We start from the raw sequence: 15585 nt of genomic DNA on the forward strand, positions 1-15585 counted from the left end.
AGGTACCCTGAGGGTAAATCGAAACAGATTCGAAACTTTTAGCAATGTGTCATCGCTTTTACAGCTGTTTGAAATTAAGTATTGGTTTCCAATATCAAGATTATTGCTGCGTTTATTTTTAATAGGCTCCGCAAGGTTCAACAATGGATCAACAACTGGATCTGTCAAATCTAAAGCTGTGTTTCGATTTGTTATACGAAGTAGTGAATTGTGACTTAGAAAGACACTATAATGAGTTTTATTTTAAGGATGATTACAGGGCCTTTTTTAATGTGAGAGTTTAAATAATTGCTAAGAAGAGCATGTCAAAGTTAAGAGCAATCTCGAGCATCATTCGCGTGCGCAATAATTTTAACAAATAGATCCGACGTAAGTCTTATTCACTGGAACATAGGGTGACTTTTCATGAACACTAAATATCGATTGCATATTGTTATAACACACATATATTATACTAAATTATAGATATCATATAAATACACAGATATATACTATTACATCATATAAAACCCCTTGACGTATCATTTTCTTTAAACTTACTGCAATGAGAAATTTTTTAATTGTAATAACTTTTGAAAAGAAACTGAAAATTAATGTTTATTCCGTGCCAAAATTCAATAAAGAATTTCATTCCAATTTTAAAAAACACAACTTAATAACTTATTCCTAGTAATTTTCATCACGAGTCGCACTCGTTAAAGTGTAATAAAGGGCATCAATTAATTATATTCCAACATAATATAGTTAAATGCCAACATACGCGTCTCTTTAATTACCGCCGCGACAAGACACCCCCGATCACTCCACTCATCTCCGTGCACGCCGACAATCAAGAATGGAAACAGCACAGGAATACCAAACAAACCAGTCCCCGAAAACTGTCCGTTTGAAAACGGTAAATTCGTCCGTCCTGTCGCGATCAATTATCGAACACATCCGAGCCCGGAAACACTGCCAATCATCCCCGTCGCGCGACGCACCGAAGATCAAATCCCGCAAATCCATAAAAGCAGGGCAGTCGCGCACACGTCGTTTACAAGCTCGGACCGTTCCGTCGGAGGGGGTCCGTCGAAAGGAGGGCGCCGCTCGATTTTCCGCGGGCCGGATAAATCGACCGAACCGATCTCGCAGTAAAAAGAAACACGTGTACACGCGGCAGAGAGAGAGAGAGAGAGGGGAGATCGATCCGCGGATCGGCGCGGGGGTTTGGGTAGGAAACGCGGAGACACCGGACCGTCGAGGAGGGTAGCCGTAGCGAGCGAGCGAGCGAGCGGCGAGCCTCTCCGCGAGGAATGGTCGTTGCAGGTGCACGGTTTCCCTGCGAGCCGAGTTGCACCTGAACTCGTAGTCGGCCTCCGGGAGGCCAGCGAGCGGCAGGCACGGCGAAGCGGTGGGGCAGGATCGAGCGCGGGGTGGTTGTTGCGGGGGTGGTTGCGCACACGGTTGAAGCGTCGCGTGCAAGGACACGAGCAGGTACAGCTCTCCGCGTACATACAGGCCGTACAGGTGCAGGCGCAGGTGAACACGCATAGATGCAGGTCTATGGAACACGGATGCAGGGTCGGGCAGGTGTGTACGTGTGCGCGCCCGTACACCACCGCGCGCGCGTGTGTCTGTGTGTGTGTGTGTGTGCATGGACACACAGAGAGAGCAGGGGTGCTCTCTCGTCAGGCTTCGGAACGCTGGGAACGCGCACACTTTCGCGCAGAAACTATCGCGTGTAAGTTGTCGGGTAGGGAGTCGCTCCGACTCGCTCTCGCAGGTAGAAAACGGGGGTTGTCGAAGGGGTGGGAGGGTGGTGAGCGCGCGGCTGTCGGTCTAACGCGGTGCGGCGTAGTCGTCATTGGGCGTCGGGACACCGTGGGCGACGCGGTCTCGGCCCGGTAGTACGCTCGAAAAGGTGAGCACGCGCGCGTCGTCGAGTGTGTTTTCGGGCCGCGCAGCGTAATACAACGTAACGTGACACAACGTAGCGTAGCGTAACGTAACGTAACGCAACGCAACGTAACGTAGCGTAACGCAACGCAACGTAACGTAGCGTAACGCAGCGTCGCTGGTCCTCGCGTGGCAGCGACCTGCTTCTTTCCGCCGCATCGTTCCACCATCGCGCACAAACAGCCACAGACACACACGCACAGGCACACGACACTTGCACCCCGTCCACGAAACACGAGACACCGACGCATGGAACGATGACGGTGCCGCGATCCCCGTCGATCTAGAAAATGTGGATTACGATCGGTCCGGCCACGCGATTCGCTAACCTGTGCGCGCCGCGAGTGTTCTGATTCGAAGGAGACGGAGCGATTAGTTCGAAAGTTCCGACTGGCCGCGGAGAGCGAGAGCGGAGAAAAAGTGCGACGCCGCGACAAGTGCGCGGGGCCGGTACGGCCACGAAGAGGTTCTTAGATAGATATATATCGGGTGGTGACCGCCACGAGTGTGCATCGGGTTCGTTGGTTCGGAGCGAAGGTGGAGGAGGCAGCGCACGATGAGACGGACGACGAGAGGATGTCGCGCGGGTACCGCGGGATTATTCGCCGTCGTCGTCCGGCCGCGTCTCGCCGAGAGCAGGAACGCTGGTCCGGTGGGCCAGCAGGCCCGAACCCTATGAGCGGGCCCGCCAGCAAGCCGTGTCATGATCTGATGGGACGAGTCATGTCACGTGTCGTCGGGACGCTGATTGCGCGGTCCGCGCTGCTCACCAGCGTCGCCGCGGCGATCGTCGTGCTGTCCTGCTGCTGCAGGTGCACGAGAGCCAGCGAGTTCCCCGAGAGGGAGTGCTGCGACCTGATTTACCCCATACAGGAGCCCACCGGAAGGTCCACGTCCGCTCCGACACCCACCGGAAGAAGCGGTGAGTCGATCTTGTAGCTTCCTTCGCCTAAAAGCGACCGCTCTCGCTACGGCAGACGACGGATCCTACGACTTTTCTCGTCGCGGCGAGAAAAGCTTTGCGCTGGAACGATTAGGGGGGGGGAAGGTTACCAAGCATAATTTGCGATAGCTCGTAGCATCGCTCGCCTCGTGCCAGAGTGCCGACGTCGTGATTATGGTGTTCCAAAGTGTTCCATATAAATTACGCTTGTTCGCCGCCGTATCGACGGATAATCGCAGTTTGGATCGCTCGCGTTTGTTATCGAAGAGCCGCAACCTCTGGAACGAGGTCTCGCGGAATTTTTATGCGCTCGAGAAGCAGGTACACGTTGTTTTACTCATGGCGAAGAGGCGAGGCGTGTGTTAGTTATTCATACCTTCTATAAACCGGTTTTAAAGGTTATTTACGGGGTTGGGGAAGGTAAGAATAGATAGCAAACACTCTCCCATCCATTGAATCTAAAGTAAAACACCCGCGCGAACCATCGTCCGAAGATCTCTCACATTTTACGGTACTATTAATTATCGCGCTGAATAAGTCAGGAATTAGTGTTGCTGGTATACAACGTCAAGGTTCACGTTTACTCCGACGGCGTTGCAAAGCTGGCGTCGAGCTGTCTGATTTTCTTCGCGAGCATCCGAACACCGGAGACGTTCAAGTTAAAAGAACGTGAACGCTCCTTCGAGATCTAGCGAAACGTCCGTTGCGGAACATCCGCGCGCGGTGCGTGACTCCTTAAAAACCGCTCTGAAAGGCGGTTCTTCTTCGAGAAGCACATTCACTGTTTTTCTTTCACCGACCGTCGCGGCCCGGCAAAGAGGTCAGCTTTATAGAGATTTGTTGACGTTCCCTTGGAAGGCTCAGCCGATTCGTAAACATGGCTGTCGCGTGCATCGACGAGGTGTATGTGTGCGAAAAAAAAGTAGCTGGCCTGTACCTTTCGAACCCGTAACACACCCCCGCATACTGTAATCTCGCGTTAATCTTGTCACTCCAACTATTGGTGGAATAATTGTGACGAAGTCCTGACACGAACATTTCATATAATTTTTTAGGTGTCACTGAGATTTTTTTAGGGTTGAAGGAGAATTTTTTAATCTCATTGACCTTTTTTGGTTAGTTTAAATTTCTTTAAATTTGCATAAGTTTCTTTCAGTTTGTAAAAAAATTTCTTTCAATTTCTGAAAATTGTTCTCCATTTCTTTCAATTTATAAAAATTGTTCTCAATTTCCTTGAATTTGTAAAAATTGTTCATAATTTCTTTTAATTTGTAAAAATTGTTCTCAATTTATTTCAGTTTGATTTTGAAACTTTTCTTATTGATAAATCAACGTCACTAATTATAATAGATTTCTCTTTTCTTGGATAATTAATTTGCGGCTATAATATACAACTATATGCATTCTAACATTCAAGCACTGTAATTTTAAGATCATATTATCTATAAACATAATGGCCAAGGGAAGATGTTATCGATAATCGCGAAGGACTAAAATTACTGATTGTTTATACATCGATCGCAATAAGAGGGTGAACATCGACCGAGGAAAATTTGCAATTCTACAGAGGGAAGTTAACCCCTTGCCGTACTTTAACGAGTCAGACTCGTGATGAAGGTATATAGTAATATCCTGTTAACTATGACCTCTCATTCCGTTCTTTTAAGTTGGAATAAAATTCTGTCCTCTTGCAGTAAATAATTAATCATTCTAGTACATATAAACATAGAATAAATATAAACTTTCTTTTTCTTCTAAGAAATTGTTACAATCGAAAAGGGCCTTATAACTTTCGATTGCGCGATTATAACTATGAAGAAAATGGTACGGCAAGGGGTTAACAATCCGAGATCCAGCGACTACATCGCGAACAGTCGCGGTCCTGGTAGGGTTAAGCAACGGCGGCATTGAAATCTCGCGATCGCCGGACCGCGTTGATGTCGGCGGTCGGTGGTAATTGATCGAATCGGATTAAAAAGCGGGACGAGGGTTGTTTTCGTGGTTCGAACGGCGGACGCTCTCGAGCATCCGCATAGTCTGCGGGCGAGGGTCCGTGTCTTTGATAGAAAAAAAAAAAGAGGCCGGTTCCGCCGGGGACGGGTATTTGTGATCGAACGGTTCCGAAGAGGAAGCCAATAATTGAACAGGAACCAATAACTGTACGTATAGAGTGGTAGGGAGAGAGAAAGATGAAGAGAGCATGAGAGAGCGAGAGCGAGAGAGAGAGAGAGAGAGAGAGAGAACGGCAAACGTATTTTGCTAGCCAGCCAGCAACTATTACTAATTTCCGTGGAGGGACGAGCGGATTATTAATTCAATTAGGATCAGTTATTAATTCAACAACGACGGTTTATCGACGTGGGGTGTATCGACGCGACGCGCGGTGCTAATTCGACCGGCGACGCGACGCTCCTAATCGAGTTCGGAACCGGCTTTCGACCTGTTGGAGAGACCCACCCCCCGTTAAACTCTTAGGCACGGCCGGATTTTCCGTAAATAAAGTTTTTCATAATTAAATTACTATTTTTCTTAATATTAAGAAATTTTAGTATTAACCCTTTCGCTACGGAGCGTAATACTGAGTAGTTGACACTGAGGTACGGAATGCTATGAAGTATTGTACTTAGTATAGCACTTAGTAATATCATTTTACATTCTAAAATATAAAAGTTTGTAATCATAATTTATTTTTTTAAATATTATAGTCAACTATTTGTTGATTAACAAAAGTATCTTATGTAAAGTATGAAATAAATGTATATATATGGTATGGACGTGTATCTATCCCCTCTTCGTATATAAATGATCATTCTTCGAGGGCGCATATATACGTCCGTCGAAGCGAAAGGGTTAATTACATATATTCCATTCTTACCGTATTGTACATACAAACCTTCGCTTTAATCGTCTACTTTAATAATTAATGAAACAATCGAGTAAAGCACGAAACATTCACGAAAGCCACGCACTATAGCGACGCGTCGTGCCTAAGAGGTTAAGGCCGATTCTCCTCCGACGAAATCCGAAAAATCCTTCCGGTTCTTGCGCGCATCGGAAGTACGGAATTTCGGAAATACGCTCTGTAAATTTCGCAGTCGAATTCACTGAAATAACGAGAATCGCGCGCACCATTTAGTACAGATGCGCAAAGCTCGCAACGTCGAGGAAAAAAAATGTAAAAACTTTAAACGCGTTTGTCCCTCGTAACCACCGTGCTGCTCGGGAATTCATCGAACACACTGGCTCGTTCGATTTTGGTACACGCTGATCCGGGTGTTGCGAGCGACCATAATATTTGGGCAGCGTTTAAAATCGCGGATTGATTGTATTCGAATTGTTTTGAGATGTAAAAAATTGTAACGAGAGAATGTTTTTAATACGTATTGTTTATCGGGCACTGATAAAAAAATGGGTTTCAGCCTGGTCAATTTTATAGATAATTTTTTGACTGAACGGTTTATTAGATAATAAATAAAAATATATTTAGGCAGATTAGTTTGCTAAATAATACGTAGAATAACTTTACAACTGAATAGTTTATTAGAAAATGAGCACTACAATTTTTTAACTGACCAGTTTATTAGACAAGGAGTCAAAATGTATTTAAACAGATCAGTTTCCTAAACAATAACTACAAATATTTTACAAAAATCTCAACAGTTATGAATGACAAAAATAGTTAAAAATCTACAATTAATCCAGAAAATTTGATATCCTTCAACTTTCATAATTAAAAAATCGTCCTAAAAACACGATTATCTAATCGATGTACCCATCGTCTGCAACCTCGAGGAGAAATCGAATCGGTTACATCGAATTTCCGAAAGGATACCGTCACTTAAAAATTGACCAAGCACACCGTCCGCCGTCGACATGGATATCGCTTTTAATCCGCGCAATCCTTTCCGTTAACCGTCGACCGAGAAGTGTTTCGATTCTCGGGATGAAGTGCAGCGACGTCGGGTCAAGTTCCTCCCCCGCGCGGGCTTGAATTGTACGGCGAGTCCTTTGTGAAAATCGAGTTCTCGTTTCCGTCGACGAGAGTAGTCCATGGAAACACGTAGCAACGCTCGAAGATAAATTGTGATTGAAACTTGCAGAAGATAAGGGATCGGGTGGCAGCCGCGCGCCGGCTAGCAGCCACCGTCGAGCACGTTTAGGTTACACCCTCGTGGATCGAGGCGGAACGATCAGCTTTTCGGGAACCGGTAGAGAGAGAGAGACGATGGCGTAGCATCGATTCGGGGCCCCGAGCACGGCCCCGCGAACGAAAACCAGACGTTTCGACTGTGTGTTTTACGGATTCATGGACTTTCCTCGGAATTGAACGCGATCGCTGAATTTACAACCGGACCCTCGCCCTCCTCGACTCTCCTCCCTGCGCACCCCCCGCGAACCACGGCCGAGCCAGGTGAAAACCCTCGCCGGAAACCGGCGTTATAAACAGCGCCGGAGGGGGGCTCAACAGATCGCGGGCGCCACGTAAATAGTATCCTCCGATGTATTCAATCTTCCAGCCGCGATTAATTAATCAACCCGGCCCCATAAATATTCATCGAGGTCAGAGGCTGACGGGCTCACGGAGGGGAACCCCGCGCGATTTTCACGCGTGAAGCCCGCCCACGGACCGGAAAACCCGTCCGAAATTCAGCCAGGAGGTGTGCGAAGAATTTATTTCCATAGCTGAATGCTGATCTCTCGTCCTGGCCAACATTTTTCGTGCCGGACCTTTTGGTAATTAGATGGGAACCGGGGCGATTCCGCGCAATGCTATATTACGTGTTAATGATCTACTATGTGGGGCGCTTTTTACATTCTATCGCGGTCGCACTGTCATTGAACTTGTTTAAATGTAGTATTTTGAAGATTTGTTGGTTTATAAGATCTGCATTGATTCGACATTTTGCTGAATTCGATTTAAATAGAATAATTATTGTCTCTTACTTTTTCTTCTAATTTATAATAATAGGTAATTTTATCGATGCAGTCGTATACGATTCAGGAGCGTGGTCAGGTTATTCAAATTTATTTTATAAGTCAGTATTTGATGAACAATAACCAGCGTAAATTATGCGATTTTTCCAGAATACATAATCGTCCACCTGAATAAACAGTTTGGTTAAAAAATTTTCCTTTGGCATTATTTGAAAGTCAAAGTTTATGACAACAAGCCAGCAAAAATTCATAACGTAAAAGACAACATTAAAAATGAATTTGGTGAATTAAAGATCAATTTATATGCTAAAAGGTTAGCGAAAATTCTGATATTGGAATTAATATCTGCGACCGTGATCGTTGTGGTTATTTGCCAGGTATGATCTTCCACTCATAATTATCATAGATAACGCTTGATAATCAAAGAAAAAAACAATAAAATTCAAAATAGTTTGTCGTTTATTAAAAAGAACTTCCTATATCTTTCAGACAACTCCGTACCATTTCACATTTAAGTTATTGAACATAGCTCCGAGAACATCCTGCAGTCTTAATTGTTTGATCCGTGATTCGTCGAAGGCAACTATGAATTGCAAATGCGTAACCAGTTTAAGATACAACTTCAAGCACGCTCGATTAAAATCTTCAATTAAAACCTTTAACCCACTTATTTGATCGTGCACGATAGAAACTCGGAGTCTCGACAATGCACCCTTAAAAACGTCGTCGAAAAGATTTTTCGAAATCAGACCCGAGCGACGATATCTCGCGTCGATGGAGCAACGAGAAGACAGGCGAGAGGAGAGGGAACGTCTCGGAAAGTTTCGGCCGAATAATTTTCCGGGGCAGGTCTCGCGGAACGAGGATCTCGCTCGCGGATCTTTTCGATTGTGTCGGAGCGAGAATAAGTGGTGAATCAAGTGGGGGACGCGGGCGCGCGAGCGCGGAACGGCGAGCGACGGCGCATCGCGAAGACGAGGGGATCTCTTCCTGCTCCTTCTTCCTCGGCGCGAACACGAAAAAATAAACGGAGCGAAGATTTTTGCCGGCGGGGTCGTCCGTGGTCCGCGGCGTTCGCCTGCCAGCCTTAAACGTCGCTGCGAGAGCCGAGTCGAGTTTCGCGGCGGTGCCGAGGGAAAAAAAAAAAAGGGAAGGAACGGGTGAAAGACACGCGCGCGGAGGGGGCGTGGCAGAAGGTGGTACGGGGGCACCGTCGAGAAAAAGGAGGCGAAGCCCGCGGACGGGGGCGGAGGTGGAAACGGGCAACGAGAAGTGGCCCATTGACGTTAAATCGCACGGTGAGACGCTTCTAAACGTCCTCGCTGTTTTCATGCGACCTACTTCGCGGTCCGCGCCGTAACGAGGTTGCTTTCGAATAAATTCGAAGTGCCTTCGAGCAGTCGGTTCTCCCTCGTTGGGCCCGCGGATCCCCGGATTTTTTGGCAGCCGGCGAACGCTTTACGTTTCCGCGCCCGCTCGCGCAACCTTACGTACACTTGTCGCCGGTGTCCTCTTTCCATGGCTGAACAATCGATCCCCGAACGGAATCCGATGTCGAGTGGCCGAGGACACGCGTTCGCCCTTTCTCGGTCGCGTCGATCTTATTTCAGCCCACCGAGGATTCGCGTCACCGTTAACGTTGCCCATCTGATAATAATAATAATAAATTTAGTTATGCGTATAGGTAAGAAATATTCAGAAGATTTAAGATAAGAAAAAAGAGACTTTGCACAGACGTTACAAGAGTACAGTGAAAATAAAAGTATATCATGATGTAATATAAAAAATAAGCACTCTTGTTAAATAAGAATGCAGAAAATAAACCTAAATTAAAAAATTTACCTACACTGAAAATACTAGAAAAGAAGAATTTTCTCAAATTCAGCTAGCAACGTATCTATAACTAAATTAAAGGAATAATATAATTATAATTAATATATCTCCCTTACTAGGATTTCCTCGTACCTCGAACCATTAAATTTGCCTTACATAATTCCACCACCGCGGAGACCCGGAACAGGTGCTCTCTACTTACAACATTCGATTGTACTCCATCTTAAGTGTCACCGGATACGTGCTGGCAAGCGACAGATATTGATACAGAGTGGAAAGAGGTCGTAGGTCGAACGGTTTGATCCTCGATTTTCGGAGCTCGACGACGACGGCGCGCAAAGAGCGTAAAAATTACTCGACAGCCCGACCGCTTGATTCCGTATATCGCGCGGAAAGACGCGTCGTTCGGGTCTCTTCCGCCAGCTAAATTTGTCCTAGAGGATGAGCTTCGATCCGGGTCGACCCCGATCGAAGTACATACATCCCGCAGGCAGAAACAGCGTTTCCGCAACGATGTCGAGAGCGCGCGAGCCCTTTGCGCACACCTAACCGACCACTATTGCCTCCATTAAGCGCCGGAACAATGGTGATCTCGTATGGCCGCGACATTTAAAAGAACGGGGACGGCGTTGGATACCGGAGCGGAAGGAATTCATTCGACTCGGACAATTAACCCCCAAAGAACCAGCAATTAGTGCGTCGCTCTTCGTTCCTGCCTTTTTTCCTCTCGGCGTTCCGAGACCATTCTCTCTTTCTTCCCCGCTCGCGAGTTAATGGGAAAATAAGGCACTTTGACAGAGGGGTTACGGGAGACTCGGGGGGAGGGGAGGGGGAGGGCACGTGGATCGAAACGATCCACACGATCGCGAACAAAAGCCCCAACAACGAGATTGATGGCCTTTGAACTTCTAAATCGCCTCTAGCATACAATCTTTGGTCTCTCGAGCAAACGCTCCGCGCAACTCTCCTCTCTCTCTCCCTCTCTCTCTGTCTCTCTATCTCTTTTTTACCCTGTTATTCTTGCATCCGCCTCACCAGCCGAATCGATCCCGAGGAATCTGATGTCGGTCGCCTGCTAAACGAGGCTCCGTGAAACTGATAGATCCGTTACATCCCGTTTTTCTGCTCATTGTTCCCGGAGATTAGAGAACGAGCGGTCGGCCTCCGCTCTGGCCCGGCGGAAGTGGGTCATTTTTCGGAGTTAATTGGAAGGGAACCGCGCTAGATAATTTAATTGGAGCTTCGGTGGCTCGTTCCCTTTGTAACCCGCCTATAGACACATTTTTCCTGTCAACCCCCGTGGGCTCCTCGTCAACTCTTCCTCCGCGGCGTTCTCTCTTACAAGCTGCACGACAACGCGTGTATTGTCTAATTTTATTTGCTCCATTGTGGAATGCTGATTAGATTCCTGAAATAAATACAGGTTATGGAAACAATATCAACCCCTTGCCGTATCGTTTTCATTATAATTACTATGGTTAGAATTTTTTCGATCGCACTAATTTCTTCGGAGAAAAAGGAATTTTATATTTATTGTGTATTAGGTCTATTTGAATGTTTAACCCTCTGTACTTCGTTGTCCCCTCTCAGGGGACTATAGTATATGACTAGTATATGACTAAACGTTAAAGTTTATTAGCGATTTACAACTATTTCTCAATGTCTACAAGTTCATATAAATCCAATATTATTATAATAAAATTATATATACATTTACATATATACATGTATAGCGTATATTATATAATAATATAAATGTTCATAAGCGCTGGTAGGTAACATCCATGATAGCGCTGAGTGCGAAGGGTTAAATATTGAAGCAGGAGAATAAAATTTGATTTCTACTTAAAGGAACGGATGAATATTCATACCTAACAGCTTATTATTAGAAATATCCATCAAGAGTCTGACTCGTTAAAGTACGACAAGGGGTTAAACACGATATATTTAAAAATATGAACAGAAAATCGATAACAAGACGAACTTCTTCACTTTGACGAAATTGTTTTAAATAAAATATCAAGAAAATGAAATGTATACAGTACAATTACAGTAACTTGATCAGTGCTCAAACAGATTTAAATGGGTAAATAAAATAATTTCAAGACCTTGCTAAAACATTAGTGCGAAGACAATTTTAGGCAGAGGCCGTGTTTCAGTTAGCTTACAGTTCGCCGTTGCGCGTAAATTTTCGGGCGGTCGTCGTTAATTCGGGCCGCGGTCATAATTTCGCGATAACGCGTCGAACTCGACGACAGTCTCCCTCGTTAACGATAATCTCGTTCCCCGGGTTCGGGTATGCGCATACGTGACCGGCCGCAGCATTTTACACGCGATCCGAATAAACTGCGACGCGGCCGCGGCACACACTCTCCTTTTACTCCCGGCGATCCCCGGCGCGGCCCAACGTAACCGGAAACGTATGCGCATATTTTTCGCGGGGCGGTGTGCGCCATTAGTCGAACGATACCGTTTTAAAGGAACACCGGGAACGCGGGATCGGGCGGCCGCCGACGGATCCCGCGAACCTTTCGATACACACCCGCGCCCCGTTCAATTATATTACGGAACAGTTTAATTTACCGGGCCAGCCGGCGTAATTAATTATTCGACGAGATTTCATTATCGATAATAAATTCCGATATCGTGTTTGCTTTTGATGTCCGTTCCGTACTAAACGGCCGGTGGGCTGATCGTTGCCCGACCGAAAATTTGTCCGACGACCGCCAAACGCAAACGATCAGCGCGCGCTACTTTCGTTAACAATAGTGGCCGCCGCGGCGACTGCGACTGTTCCGATTGACTCTGCCAGCTTTTACAGAACGGCTTTCACGGAAAATATAATTGACGGTCGAGTTAGGTCTCCGATGCGTTGGATCTTAATTAAAAAAGCAGAGAACGCGTGCGCTGGCAACACACAAATGACGGAATGAAATTGATCTTACTGCACATTGTTCATTGAAAAGAATAGACGAAACTGTGTAATTATATCGAACGCGTGGCGATAATAAATGCTAGCTGACGCTTAGGTGTGACGCAACGAGCCTAGCAACGATTAACCCCTTAGAACTATAATAACGTGTCAGACTCGTGATAAAGATTCCATGTAAATTCAGCTAAACACGAATATTATTAATTTCTTCCAAGTCCAAATCAAATTGAATTGTTTTGTTATCAAAGTCTAGAAATGGGAGGAAATGAGGACATTACAAGAAACAAAAATTATCCGGCGTTATTAAGGAAAATATTACGGACAAAAAAGCACTAATCAACGCAACGTGAAAGGAGTCGTAGAGGAAGGGGTTAACGGAAAAACTAACAGAAGATCGGCGTAAAAATATTTAGCGCACCGTCCACCTCCGAACTAATAATTATTATCGAGAACACACGGCGACTGTTTTCCCCGTGCGTTTTTATAACGGCGGTTCAGAAACGTTCGGGGTTACAATCTATAAAAAGTTATCAGCGGTTTTGTGCGTCCGCGGACCTCGTGAATTTGTAGAACGTCGCGATGCACGCGCACGGGACAAACGCGCGAGTGACATTTCGGCCGGAGTGCTCTCCAAATATTTTTCGTCGCTCTTTGTAAAACAATCGGCGATATTGTTTATTTCTGAATTTTCCGCGATAATCTCGGGTACACCGGGGGAACGAAACGGGCGGGCGGGAGGGCGGGCTTGTTCGGAACGTCGGCTGTTAACAGGAAATTCACCGGACGAAACGAGATCGCGGAAAGTAGCCGTAGGGGATGGTCGTGGTAGGAGGGTCGGAGGGTGGAGTAATATCTACATGCTGCGGAGGGGGGTGGCTCCGATTTTAACCGCTCGCCGTCGATGGTTTCCAATTTCGCGAGCGGAAGGTCAAACCCGGCGTCCTTCACCTTTTATTTCATTTGGTCCCCGACCTCGTTTTTACGTTTTCCCGGGCCGCGGGATCGTCCCTGCTCACCCCCCACCCCCCTACCCCCTCCCCCCCCACCCCCCTCCCCCCCTCCCCCCCCCCCCCCCCCGTCCGATCTCGAAGCGACCGTTATTACTACTTGTATCGCAGCAAAGGGAACACCTCGAATTACGCGCCGGGGGGATCCTCGTCAAAGAAATGACTAATTAATTGGCCGGCAAACCTCGGGGCTTCTTGACCCGATACGTGACTTCCTTTGAACTCGACCCCCGCCGGCCCGCGACCTGGATCCACGGAACGCCTCGTCTACGTTTTCGCGATTACTCGATCGCGAACGGGAATCTCTTCGTCGTCTTTGATATCCCCCCCTCGAGGGATGTTTCCGGCGAGCGACCCGGTCCCGGAATCCTCGATCCTATTTATTTATTACAGAGCGGATCGGCTCTTTCAGGAATCTGTCGAAAATTCAAGACGTCCGCTGGCCGATTTTCTTCCTGGACGATGCTCGCAACGCGTCTTCGATAATTAGCTGAAAGCTGCGCGGACGGTCGTTATCCCTTTCGTTACCGGTGCGATTATAGAACGCGCGACTTGCTGTGTGTGCATGGCTTTTGATTATAATTGGCATGTAATACTATAATATGATATGTAATGCTATAAGTATAATAAACGTAATAGAATAGGGTGCATTATAATACGGTGAAATTCAATGCAATACAATAGAATAGAATACAATGCAATAGGATAAAATGCAATGCTATGCAATACAATAGAATACGATACAATATTATAATAATATAATGTATTGTGATATGAGTTTATAAGTACAATATATGTAAAAATATAATACGCATAGTAAAATATATATAATATAATAGAATACAATATAATATTATAATATACAGTGTAATACATTACAATATTATAATATACTATGCACTACATTACAATAGTGAACAATATAATATTATATAATATAATAAAATATAATAAAATATAATAAAATATAATAAAATATAATAAAATATAATATTATGTAATGTAAGACTATAAATGACCCGTTCCATGGCGTCACTCCAGAGGAGCGAACTGCCGTAACGAAAGGGTTAATATCGACTGTATAAGATCTCGGTTGGAATTATTCCTACAAAGGAATCTTCAAAAATTACCGTATCTTTTTCTTCGCCAATAATTGGTGTAATAAAACTGTATTGAATTTTATCTTCACTGTAGGTCCACATTTATTTTGTAATTTAGAAATAAAATCAGAAATCAATGTATTCTTTGTTTCTAATGAAAACATTATTCGAAATGTTAATCAGAATAAAAACGGAAAGAAAAAATTTGATAAAGTGCACCGTGGTTGCAAAACTTCTTCAAAACGACGAGTTGAAAATTTTTCCTGATCTGAAACAATTTGTGACTAATGAACAAAATATTCAAATAAATACATGAATGAATTTATGACTAATAAAAAAGATATTCCAATAAATACATGAAATAATTCATGGTTAATAAAAAAGATATTCCAATAAATGCGTAAAATAATTTATGACTAATGAATAAAATATTCCAATAAATACATGAAATAATTTATGACTAATAAAAAAGGTATTCGAGTAACTACATGAAGTAATTTATGACTAATGAAAAATATATTCCAATAAATACGTGAAATAGTTCATGACTAATAAAAAAAATATTCCAATAAATACATGAAACAATTAATGACTAATAATAAAAAATTCCAATAAACTCATGACGTTAGTCGATCACCGATCGATAACAGAAGAAACTAAATAAAAAACCAGCACACTATACACGAAATTGAAATAAAAATGAAACATATGACATATGATTAATCCACTGTACAAAAATGCCAGAAACAAAATGTTCTGCTTCTGCAGAAAAAAAAATTAATCCTGTCTACGTTTGTAAATTCAGTATCGCCGAGTTCTCCGAACTAAATATATCTGTTATCGGTTTCGATAGACCGTCGGATCGATGAGGAAGAGCCGCCCGGAGGTTTCCTCTCGCCG

At 44.7% G+C, this 15585-nt stretch overlaps 1 protein-coding gene across 1 annotated transcript in view; it reads left to right on the top strand.

The window, feature by feature from the left end:
• The first annotated feature begins 2019 nt into the window (after window positions 1–2019).
• The window catches only part of Gfrl (Glial cell line-derived neurotrophic family receptor-like), a 479796-nt gene continuing 466230 nt past the window's right edge, over window positions 2020–15585 (top strand). The window contains exon 1 of the mRNA XM_078191490.1: window positions 2020–2857. Within this exon, the coding sequence (XP_078047616.1) occupies window positions 2512–2857 (346 nt within the window). The 5' untranslated portion in view covers window positions 2020–2511. The remainder of the gene's footprint in view (window positions 2858–15585) is intronic.

This window comes from Augochlora pura, chromosome 10 (assembly GCF_028453695.1).
Source record: "Augochlora pura isolate Apur16 chromosome 10, APUR_v2.2.1, whole genome shotgun sequence".
Taxonomy (NCBI): domain Eukaryota; kingdom Metazoa; phylum Arthropoda; class Insecta; order Hymenoptera; family Halictidae; genus Augochlora; species Augochlora pura.